Source organism: Cuculus canorus, chromosome 19 (genome assembly GCF_017976375.1).
Source record: "Cuculus canorus isolate bCucCan1 chromosome 19, bCucCan1.pri, whole genome shotgun sequence".
NCBI classification, from domain to species: Eukaryota; Metazoa; Chordata; class Aves; order Cuculiformes; family Cuculidae; genus Cuculus; species Cuculus canorus.
Window position 1 is genome coordinate 1548989 of NC_071419.1, and position 12071 is coordinate 1561059.

The 12071-nt window shown below is 40.9% G+C and overlaps 1 protein-coding gene across 1 annotated transcript in view; it reads left to right on the forward strand.

Annotated features, from left to right (window-relative positions):
- DENND1A (DENN domain containing 1A) overlaps positions 1 to 12071 on the forward strand; it is a 154504-nt gene that overhangs the window by 84725 nt on the left and 57708 nt on the right. The window contains exons 9-10 of the mRNA XM_054083890.1: positions 2444 to 2554; positions 9527 to 9627. Of these exons, the coding sequence (XP_053939865.1) occupies positions 2444 to 2554; positions 9527 to 9627 (212 nt within the window). The remainder of the gene's footprint in view (positions 1 to 2443; positions 2555 to 9526; positions 9628 to 12071) is intronic.

The following is a 12071-nucleotide window of genomic DNA, read 5'->3' on the forward strand; positions in this document are numbered from 1 at the left end:
TACTCAGGAAAGAGAGGAGTTTGGGATACCTGTTCCCGTATTTTATTTTGAAAATCCCACTTCTTATTCTCCCAAGAAAGGTTTAAATCCCAGAAAAAAAACCCACACAACAATTACAGTGCGAATTGGAACGCTTTCATTTGTATTTATTTAACTCATTCATGGTTTTGTCACTTACGAGACATGTCTTTCAAAATACATGTGTAAGTCCCAATTTCATCTTCAAAGATGACAGCTTTCTTATAAATAAAACTTCGAGCTAACACGTGAATTCCCTCAGTATCAATACATTACCATACAGCCCACATGCTTCGCAGGTGTCACTGGCAAATTCCTGAGAGCAAAGACTAAAACCTCGTACAGCTTTGCATCTGAAGGTGCGTTTGTGTGTCACAGCCACTACTTCACTACAATAAACTCAACGAAAGAGTAATTGCAAATCGAGTCCCTGTCTGTTTTCCTCTCCCTAGCAGACACTGGAGCCCTGTAACCTCACCCGTGCCCACGCACATCCCCATCCTCAGACAGGGGTTATGGGCTCCTTTTGCCGTGCCCCTTATTTGGGTGGCAGCAAAGGGAGTTCAGCACTATTGAAAATTTCTTTTAATTCACACTATTTGCAGTAATCGTGTCGTCATGCACTGTGTTTTGGCGTCGTGGAAAGACGGGTGAGAGGGGGAAGAAGAGCCGTAGAGAAGACAGCTTATGTTTAGACAAAAATATCATGCTAATCAGCACAGATGGGATGAGAAATACAGAAAAAGTACATGCTAGTTTAATAGGTTTTTGGCAAACTGTGTTGGCTTTTTTTTTTTCCCTTCTTTGAATGTACCTGTCTGTGGCTGAAGCTTTTTGGTAACAAAGAGCGGAGTGATTGTTTTATATTGACATGTTTGAAGCTAACTGTAATGAGCTTAGTTTTTATCCCTCTAGATACTGGTACAAAAGTCTTCCGAATACAATGCTTAATTTGCCGTTAGTTCTTTGTGTTTGGATCACAAGCTGTGGAACATATTTTTGCACAGTATGAAGCATCTTGGCAGACTTCTTAGGCCAAGTATTGGTGGGTTTGGAGTTATCTTTGGATCTGTCAAAAGTGCTAATAGGCTTTGTTGAGCTCCTTTAAGTTTCTAAATCATATTTGCTTTTTGCTTTTCTGCACTTTTTTATTTAACGATGATTAAGATTGCACTTGAATTCATGACTAATCTAATTTTGCTCTCACATGTGCTTTTTGTATAAGACTGACTTTATGATATAGCAACCCTTTCAGATCTCGAAGAAGCTACTTGGAAACAAATACCCCAAAATGCAGAATTAGGGAGTGTTACCTTTCCCCCTTTTTTTATCCACCCTTTTTTAATTTCTGTGGCTTAAGAAGTGAAAATACCCTCTACAAATGAAAAGCTTTTTTTGTTTGTCTTGCTCTGTAAAAGCCCCCCATAACATAAGACTTTTTTATGACGTTACCTACGTGGTGGCTTTCCAGTTTTGGTAAAGATCTTACGATCACATTCTGCTGTTTATTAGGAGACATCTTAATTATTTACTAAATGAGGTGTGGTTCATGTCTCTACAGAATTTGCACAGGGCAATACATTGGTGATGACGAATGGATAGCGTTGCTGGCTGGTGGGATGAAGTGGCCACAGCCTCTTGTGCAGCTTGCTTGGTTTTCTTTTTTGAATTTCAGTTCTCAGCTCTTCCTATCTGTACTGTAAAGGCAGATTGCAGATGTGCTTTGCTTAAAGTATTCTTCTACTGCAATTAGTTTTCTTTATAGTGTATGAACACACTGGTCACTTAAGTAAAGTTGGATGGTTGAATCCTGCCTCTTCATCAGAGATGGGCACGTGCTGCGATTTTCAGAGAGAATCTTCTCTTGTTCCTCAGTTCCCAGCCCTGAGGTGTCTTTGTCTTCCTCCAAGGGGAGCGTGTGTGTGCGCACACGCAGGGAGGAGCTCACGCAGCCTGTGTGACTGTGTTCAGCTTCTGTGTTAAATGCCCGCAGGTATTTCCAGTTACCAGAATTGTTGTAGTGTAGACCGAGCTCACATTTGTGTTTGTCGTGTTAGAATGATCCTCTGAGAGAGCTGCTTTTATTGTTGGGTTGTGAGAATTCTTTGGTGTTTTATCAGGCAGCTTTGAAGTTTCCATGGAAGTGACAGAAGGTATTTTTTCCTCAGAGAATATCTTGTGTTTAAGAAGCCGTGTGTGAAACGTCATCAATTTTATTATTCCAAGACGTAGCTTCCCAAAAGTCAGGGGAAAGCCATTGTAATTAAAAAGTACTCTGACATAGGTTGACATACTGCTTCCTTTTGTTAAGCCACGTACTGGATGTAGTGGAATAAGAGAATGGAATATGGTTGGGTTTTTTTTATTGTTACGGACACTTGTTTTTGTAATGTCATTAATCAAAAATTATTTTCTCTCTTCCCAGCGAAATCTGACAGAGTATTTTGTAGCAGTTGATGTCAACAACATGCTGCATCTCTATGCCAGTATGCTGTACGAGCGCCGCATCCTCATTTGTTGTAGTAAGCTCAGCACTGTAAGTAAAATGCAGAATAATTTCTTCTGTTCACAGTCCCGTTGTTCAAATGACTGTCATGTATAGGAAATGACCTGATGATTTCCAGTCCCCGCTTCCAGCCTCAGCCCTGCACCCTCAACTCGGTTCTATGGTTCTGAACCTCTGTTGGCCTCTAATGTTCAAATGAAAAAGGGCTTTTATGGATGCAGGAATTCTTGGGGACGGCTGGTACATAAATGTGCAAACATTGTGTGGAGTCCCTTTTTCATAACTTACTTGACAGGAAAAAAATAGACAAATGCTATTGTCAAACAGATGTTGTGGCGCCCTGCTCTGGATGGGCTGGAGGAGTAGGCTAGAAGACATTGATAATCCACGTTTTTGCAGTTTTGTTTGATAAGGTGCAGTCTTAATGCTACTTTCGGTTCCATCAAGGGTCTGAGAGATGAAAGCTCCTGAATACTCTGGAGTACTCTCTTCTCAAACTGGCTGGACATCAAAACAAGCCCGCAGCTGGATTTAGTTCAAAGTTCTGTGTTATGCATTTCAAGACTTATCAGTCAATAAGATTGTGATTTTCTTTATAAAAAAAAATGTTAAGTTTTGGTTCTGTTTGCTCTGTAAATGGGTATTGATTGCTTTCCTTTATGAATCATGAGCAGGAGATGGTTTAGCTAATTTTGCTTTCCAGTGCCGTGGACTAAGTACTTGAGTGGTCCTTTCTAAAACACAAGCTTCCATTTCTATTTTGTATGGCATTAACTCGACTCTTACTGTATAACCACGACCTACTTTGTGCTTGAGGTTAAAACTACTTAATGGAACTGTAAGTACTATGGAAGGCTGGAATTATGTTCATAAAATCTCGTAAGAATGGCCTGTTGATACAGGGCAGAGAAATGAAAGAGAGTAAGCCTTCTTACTTAATCTTAGAATGATAATTACTATGTTGTTTTGAAAGGTCAATGAAACCAGGAGAGCCAGAATAGTCTCTGGAACCTATTAATAATTGTTAAATGTTTACAATCAATCCCACATTTACCCAAAATAATTTAAGTATTATAAAGTTTTGATGTCATAGAAAACTTGTAAAATCTTCCCTTTCATGTCTGCCAAGTGTTCTGTGTCCTCCCTGCTAAAATAAGCAAAAATGCATCCAGGCCTGGTGGCCGAACGAAGTGAGAGAGCAGTGTTTATTTCAGAAACCTAAAAAATGAAAAGAATAGTGAATTATCAGGGAGGAGGAAAGAAGAGACTGGCTATCCAAAGCATTTCAGAATCCGTGTGGTTGGTTGGTTTAATCTCTCCCTTTGTGACAGAGCCTGGGAAGAAGAATTACTTACCTGTCACTTTACCTTCCTTAATGAGCCATTTCACGAGTAGGGTTGTGGTTTCCTTCCTATCTTTCTGCTATTTCTCTTCCTTTTGCCTCTGTCCAAGATAAAAGCGTGTCTGGTTCTTGGGTAGGGAGGGGTATTCATACTGTGTGTTCTTATCTTACAACTTTATATATAAACTGCTCCAAGACCGGAGTGACAGTGTAAGACAGGTTTGAAGTGTTGGGCCGGAGCCAGCGATGCCTTGCCTGCACGCTCTGCTCTGCGTGTTCCAGCAGTAGGAACAAGCTGCATTCTTTTATTTCAAACTGTGCTCAGCGGAAGCCAAGACCTTGTAACTGGAAACGTACCAAACTGCGAATCTCGAAGTGAGGGTGGTGAGGGGATTAGCTTCTTTGGGTTTTTTTCTTAGTTTTTTTAAGAAAAAAGTTGAAGGGACCTATTTGCACTTAATTTCTTTTAACTTTGAGAGACACGGCACACTTCATACTTAAGGCTTGAATTTAATGTGAGGTAAGACAGAGAAAATTAAACAGTCCTGGTAGGAAATCTTTTATGGTGGAATGAATTCTGTGCTATAACACATCATATCAAATTCAAGTTCTGATTAAAAATATATTTAATATAGTTAAGTTGAATAAAGTTTCAAGGTAACTGAAGGAGGCTGTGTTTATAAGATATTCTATTAACCATGTGTCCTGAACCGGAAGATTTATTACTGTTTTCTTGGACTTTTTTTTTCTTTTCTTCCTACAAAATGAAACTCAAATAATCCCTCAAAATGTTAAAGCCATTATTCTTGTTAAATTTCTTCACGTTTTCTGTGATTTAGCTACTCACGAAAAGCTGGATATGAACCAAAACGCATAAAATCCTGTGCTTGGCAAAAGACCACCTGCTGGTGAGAGCACGCTGTTGCAAAAATGAAACGGGGGAGCTTTCCTTGCATCCAGTGCTCTCTCCTCCATCATGAGTTGCTCACGCAGCCCTGCCTCAACAAGCTCTGGTAACTGTATGCCATAAGGGAGCAGCAGGTTGTCTCTCATTATGGAAAGGCAGCTTACACAAAGCCTGATGTCTCTTAAAAGGCTTAAACTTGTGAATCTCTGAGATGTTTCTGTTTGGCTCCATCATCCCGAGATGAAATTCTTTACGTAATTTTTCTGTCATTTTTTGAGTGTTAGTTCTGGTTGCTCTCTGACATGGCTCAGGCTCTGAGGATAAGGAATCGGTGATCCTTAGGAAAAGACAACATGGGATTAATACCATTCACCAAACGTCCTCGTGACGCAGCATAGCTGAGAGCTTGCACACTTGTTCTACCGCACTCTTAGAGCTACTGGTTTAAAAGTATGGGCTCTTCCTTTCCAAGAGCTCTACTGTCACCCTCCTAACGTGCCAATGCCTTCACGCACAGCCTCTGCAACAGCCCTGCTTCACTGCTTCATTCTTATGTAGCTCAGTCTTAAGCTCTATACTTTGTTTTCAGCCTCAAGTAATGCAGAAAACAGATTGTGCAAACACTCAAAAGGTGGTCATTTTTCCAGTACACACTGCACATGAGTGTCTGGCAGTGCTTGTGCATCAGGAGAGAGCATAACATGCCCTGTTGTGATTCAGCATCAGTTTATAACTTTTATGTGTATGACAAAATCTTATTGATTTAATTTGCTCGACTGCGGACTTCAGAGTATTATATATAAAACTTTAACAAGTGAATTCGTGACCCGGTGCTTTTCTTCCCCAGCTCTCTCTTCAGTCTCCAGCAGCAGCTGCAGGAAGCTGAGGTGGTGGAACTAATCTTATTTCAAAATGCTGGATTCCCGTAGTTTTGACAGTCGGGCATTTCTCAGGCTGCCTGATTATGAAGTGCTTGTTTTCTGTATGGCAGTCACTAATCAGGTGAGGTCTCCAGCAAATATGCAATTTCTTTTTTATGAGCCCTTATCTTGGCAGAGTTGAAGGACGGTGCTGGTGCTTACCCATGGTAGGTTGTTATTTGAATTCATGCCAGGTAGCAAGGTGGGAGTACATCTCAAAAATAAGTGACAGGTTCTGCTCAGATGTCTGCAGTGTTGAGCATTATTTCTGTTTAATCTTTTCTTGCTGAGTTTTAAATCCAATTGGAGGGGGGCTTGGAAGGGCCCTCCTTGGATTACGGAGTTCACTCCTCTACAGCAGCAACCATGTTCTATAGTAATGCCAGGCAATAATCCATTTGATCTTCATAGAAACGATTTTTAAGTAAGAATTAAATCTTTAAGCAGCACTTTTTTCCAGGCATCTTTTTGATTTCAAGAAGAGAACAGAAAATGTAAAGGATTTAGCAGTATAGAGGAAAACCACCAGTGGGAAGGCATGCCCTTTTAGTCTTGCTGCATGTTTTGGAACTAGGCTGTGCCTTTTGTCTCATCTGTGAGAGAGGAGCATCTTCTCCAGTAGGAATAATATAAAGATAAGTTGAAATATAATGGGATTGAGATAAATCTTTAGTGTTTCATGAGTCACAAATATAGAATAAATTTAAGATTTTGTAGCTTCTAACTTTTCCTTTAATTAGTGTCCTAACAGACTGATGTTTCCGTCCTATCTGGACCATGAAACAATGTTCACCTGCTAGTAGAGAGCTTTCTTGTTGAGAAGGACTGAAGAGGTACTTGTTCAGATATGCTTGTTCCTTAAGATAATGGTTCATCTGGTTGAAATTCTTGCATTTTCTCACTTATGGAAACGTAATCAGCGCTAGGATGCTTTTGAGCTTAAGGGACCCTCTTGTTACTATGCTTGCCAAATCAAGCAGTGCTGCAGTGGGGAGTGACTGAAGCTTTCATGGGAAGAGTAAATGTGACCTTTGCAAAAGAAATACATGCCTCAAATCTTAACAAGCTTTAAAAAACTAGGTAAGATTGAACATTTCAAATTCTTCAAGGCTACAAAAGACATTTTTGTGACATAGAGTTTCATCCTCCTGAGAGTAACCAACTGGCTAAAAGGTTGAGGGGGGAAAAGGATGAGTAAAATTGAGTTTTCCTAACCCTGGAAGGTGCTAAGCAGCCCAACAGAACTCCTTTCTGTAACTTGTTCAATAACCTCATGAAAAACAATTTTTAAGAAGAGGAGAAAACGTTGTCGCAGACGTTGTGTGGCATAGCCCGGATAAATATAGAGTAATGCTTATGGGAGAAAACACTTCTAACCATGTAAGCAGTCATGGTCTGAAGAACTGAAGTAATTATTGCCACTCATAAAGAGATACTGGAGGTTTTTTAGAAAGAGAGAGAGATTGATCTATGAAAATGCCAGCTTATTACTCAGTCAAAGGCTTAGAAGCCAAGAAATTATTATGAAGGGAGTAGAGAACAAAAAAGAGGGCATCGTGCCACTAGATATGTTCATGGCTTGCCCAAGTTGTGAATATTACAGGAGTTCTTATCTACTCCAAATAAAAAATGATAACATAAACCACTGCAAAGTACAGAGAACAAGAACAGCCGAATATACCAAATAATCTCTCACTTGGGGAATGCAGAGCAGACCTTTTTGTTCAGTCTGTTTCAGGTACTGAGGAGCCTGGGAGTTTAAGAGAAATACAGAAAATCATGTGTGGCTCTTAGGAGATGATTTTTTAATTTATTGCCTTAAAATGCTCAGAACTCAGAGCTCCCATTAAAACTGGGAAGGAACAGGCTAAAAATGAAGAGGCAGGGCAGCACTTTCCAACGTACTTTGAATTCTTTGGGCCATGCAGTGTGAACAGGGTCTATAGCTTAAAATTCTGGCTTTACAACTTGGTGGATTTTATGTCTGAGATTTTCATTATTGAAGTCCTGTCTGGGTTCACACTCCATACTGGGTCTTTGATTCTGAATGGTTTGAAAAAAATCTGTGTCTGTTTTGAGCTGTAAATTGCACAACTTATTTCGATTCATCTTTATAATCACTTTCTGGTTTTGAAAAACTTCTTCTGAAGCTTATGCCTTACCATGGTTCTTATCTGAAGCACATTGCGGAGAACCACAGTAATTCTCTCAAAAATCCACATTCCTTGGTGCATTCTTGTTGCTTATCCAGGTCTGTACTGTTCGGAGCCTTAAAAATAACACATAAATTATGTGCCTGTCTTCAATCTTCCTGTCTAATGACCTGCATTTCAATCAGAAAAACAGGTTCTGTTACTTACAGAAATGGCATTGGAATTACATAAAGGCTTTGGCATTGAACGCAAGCCAAGCTACGTCCCGAGTTGGGGGTGATTTTCCCTGATGTGGAGCATTAAGAGACTCTATGAGCTCATCTAGACCACTTTCTTTACCAGTCGTGGGTTCCTTATGCAGTGGTATGTAACCCAGTAGTCTGTCTTAATGGAAATTAATAATAATGAGGGTCATCTACTTTTTCTTTTAAGGTTACACCACATCCAACTGAATTAGGATTACTGTCATGATTTGTCTTTGCTTAGTTTCATCTTGCACAACTTCAGGCCACTGCAAGGACCTCAGTCCTTTACAACTTGTCTCTCTGGTATTTGTAAGCAGGGGTCTCCCTCCTTCCCGTTGTCCGGACAAGCTGTGTATGCTTGAGTTCATCTCACCTTCCACTAACTGGTAGGCTTTTGTCGACTAGTGTTTTCAAAATGTGTCTCGCAGTGAAACACGGTGTAGTATTTGCGCTGGCATCCTTTGAGATTAAAAGACAAAACACTGCAAAACACTGTCAGGGTGGATGTGATTGCTTGTCACCTCTTCGTCTTCGCCTTGTATGTGTCTGTGTGTGTGACTGGTCTGATTTACTTACTTATTTTCTGTTTCCCAAGTGTCTGCTCATATTCTCTTCTCGTGGTAGTTTGACTATGGCTTTTGCCGAGATTTCCTTATTGAGGATTGCCACGTTTTGATATCCTTCCTGAATGTGACAAATATTCTTCTTCTCTTCTTTTCCAAACAATTAATTATCATTTGAAATAGGGTTGATTAGCCATGATTTCCTCTGAAGGTCTGTGCGAATTTTCTGCGTGGCTTGACTGGCACTGATCTTTGCTCTTTGTGATCTTTCTCACTCGGTACCTGCCAGCATCACACCTTTCTGAATGAGTACTTAAAAATATAACTGAGAAATTCAGTGGCTCAGACGATTTAGGGGAGAGCAATTAGATAAAAAAAACATTTAAAATAAACAAATCTAATCACTTAGTTTAGTATGATAGATTTTCAGGAAACATCTACCACTGACATTTTGTCTTCTGAGCTCAAGTATTTTTTCAGTTTGTGTTGTAATTTCCATGCAGTTTTAGGATGTTTAGCTGATGGGGATTGCCAGCATTGGGGGATTTGCCTTTACTGTTTTTTTGGTTCCCTTTGAGTGTTTGTTTCTAGTTTTTGTTGCTCTGTAGAACACCAGGTGTTCTTTTCAGGTTTGGTTTGTTGGATGAATCATGGTCTCAGCTGTTTACAAGGCCAGCCCAGTGACCACCACCATAAATCAGTCCTGCTTCACCTACCAGTACCCTTTATTTTAACGAGAGTACTGTATACTTCCTAATAAAACGTGTTGATATGAAAGCAGAATTGATTCTTTACTTTTTCTCTTCTAACTCTGCCTTTTTAAGCTTGTTTTTTGTCTTATTTATGATCCTGTTTTAATATGTGTTTTTCAGTTAACTGCCTGCATTCATGGGTCTGCAGCTATGCTTTACCCGATGTTCTGGCAGCATGTTTACATTCCTGTCCTGCCCCCACATCTATTGGACTACTGTTGGTAAGGCTATATATATGTCTGCATGTATATATATTATGTGTATGTGTATATATATCGCTTAGATTCACAACAGTTTGCACGTTTCTGTATAGTAAGTCTTAAGTCCTCTTACGATACAACTGTTCCTCTGGAATATGCAGGCATATTGGGCAAGCAACCAACCTGGCCAGGAAAAAGAAAAGGTATTTCATGGTAAGATAGAATTGTCCATTGGTCTATTGAAATACTCTAATAAGTGGTTACTGTGGAACGCTGCACCTTGGATATCGTGTAATTGAAATCTGTTTTCAGCATAACTGTGTTAAATGCTAACGCTTAAATTAAGAAGCCAATAGTAGAGGATACAGTGGAGAAGATACTCTTAATTTTTTTGCTTTCCTGAACTTCTGTTGAGGGTGAGGCAAAGCTATTCATTTTCCTGCAGTGATCATTTATTGCCAGCGTGGGTTCAGAAAGAATATAAACCTTTCAAAACCTTATTCACTATTATGGTGTGACGAGTTGTGGCACAGCCCATGAGCAACTTCCTATCGTGTCAAAGCTGGTCCTGTTTTCCCAGGAGCTTGCATCAGTTCCCCTCCTGAACTTCCTTTCAACCTGTTCTATGATTCCACTGTCCAGGTGGCCTGAGAAGCCTCTTTATTCACCGTTGTGGTGTCTTCGTAGGTGTGTCCTGCGCCCTGTGGTCCATAGCTCCAAGGCCAGTGCCCTGCAAACAGTCGCTAATGGGGAGTTAATGGAATTGATGCCTGTGCGTGCAAGGGTGGAATTAGTGGGGCCAAAACTTGCCTGGAGTTAAACTGAGGGTTGTAAAATATAAGGAGAAGCTTCCAAAGGCTTGGAAGTAAAAGGAAAGCACAAGGAAAACATAGACCTTCTGCTGCGTGGTCGTACAGTCGAGTGACGAGGGACATGAGAGAGGCGGAGGGCCCAATCCCTTTGTCTCTATGGACAAGCTCTGCTGGCTGGCCTTCCAGGTCTCTCTGAGAGGAGAAGTGTTTTTGTGAGGGTGGTGCTTAATGCGCTTTAGCAGCTTCCCTCTGTCCCCTAGCATTTTAAAGAATTGTTGGCAGAAAAAAGACCAAACTTAAACTTACTGTGCAATCTGATCCCAGGCTTTAAGTGGGGTCTCGGTGTGGAGACTGGCTAGTTTTACGAGTGGTAGTGTTCCAAGCGAGGCTCTCTCTGCATTATAGCGGGAGTAAGGGCCAGCGGAGATAACTAGCGTTTTTAAGTGAAGTGCTAGGAACTGAAACACGTAGATTTGAAGGAAGCTTGTTCCTCTGCAGATGATTTAAATGTTAAGTGTGTGCCTATGTCGAGGATACACGGAATGGAATCTAAAAACTATTATCTCCAAGAGAAATGAACCTTCAATTTACTCACTGTGCAGGAAGGGCAGGTTCCAGTCATTTGCACTGCCAGCAGGTGCCCTTTCTCTGCATAATGGGCTTTGCGTGTGTAATTAACACATGCAGGCGGCTGCTGCCAGCGTTCTCTTCAGGTACATGCTGCTAGGAGTTCTCAGGACAGCGCTGGGGACCACAAGAGGCTTTTACACTGGGTTTGAAGATGAGGTATTCATCGACTTGCCTGACAAAGACATTAAAAGGGGCCAAGTCCTGATCCCGCAGTTGGGAGCAGAGGTGTGCAAAAAGCAAACACTTGGGCAGTGTACCTGAGGAAACAAAGGCACAAGTCATGGGGCTCTGCCGAATGATTTCTTTCATGGCGTAACACTGCCCAAACACCCAATGAGCCAGTCAGCGCGTGAAAAGTGTGGCTGAAAAATGTATAACAATTAGGCAGAGTGTAGTTGTGTGCTCACAAACACAACAACCAATTTCTTAGCCAGATGTGAACTGTGAGTGGAGGGGTAGCTACACATATTCTAAGTGTTTTTCTTCCTATTTTCATCTGCAGTGGAATTTTTAAACAATATCTATGTTCTTCTGCGTTCCTCGTTCATGTACCAAACGACAGACCTGAAAATGCCAAAAGCCTGTATCTTCAAATTGTTTGTTCTCGATCCGCTTGCTCCTTGTACCTGGGATGCTGAGCCAATGATCGTGGCCGAGTACCATGCACATGTGTCTGGAGTAACTTCAGTCATCTGATCCCTACCGTTTAGGTTAATTTGGGCAGAGTAGAGGGGAAGCAAGGGTAAGGTGCTCTCCTTTTATTTTTATTGTTTAATTAGGAACCATCCTTTGATATATTTTCAGCCCAGGGAAAGATTTTGCATGGAGGAGACTAGAAATTGGTGCGAATCCTATCGTTAGGTTTCACACCTTAACACACAATTGCTTGTTCCTTTGAATATAGAACAGAGGAAACATAGGAAGCACTGCTGGTTTCTTAATAACAATAAAAAAGGATATTGCATGCCAGCAGGTGCCGGCAGTGCTGATTAGTGAAATGCCACCGAGCGTCAGCAGCCACGC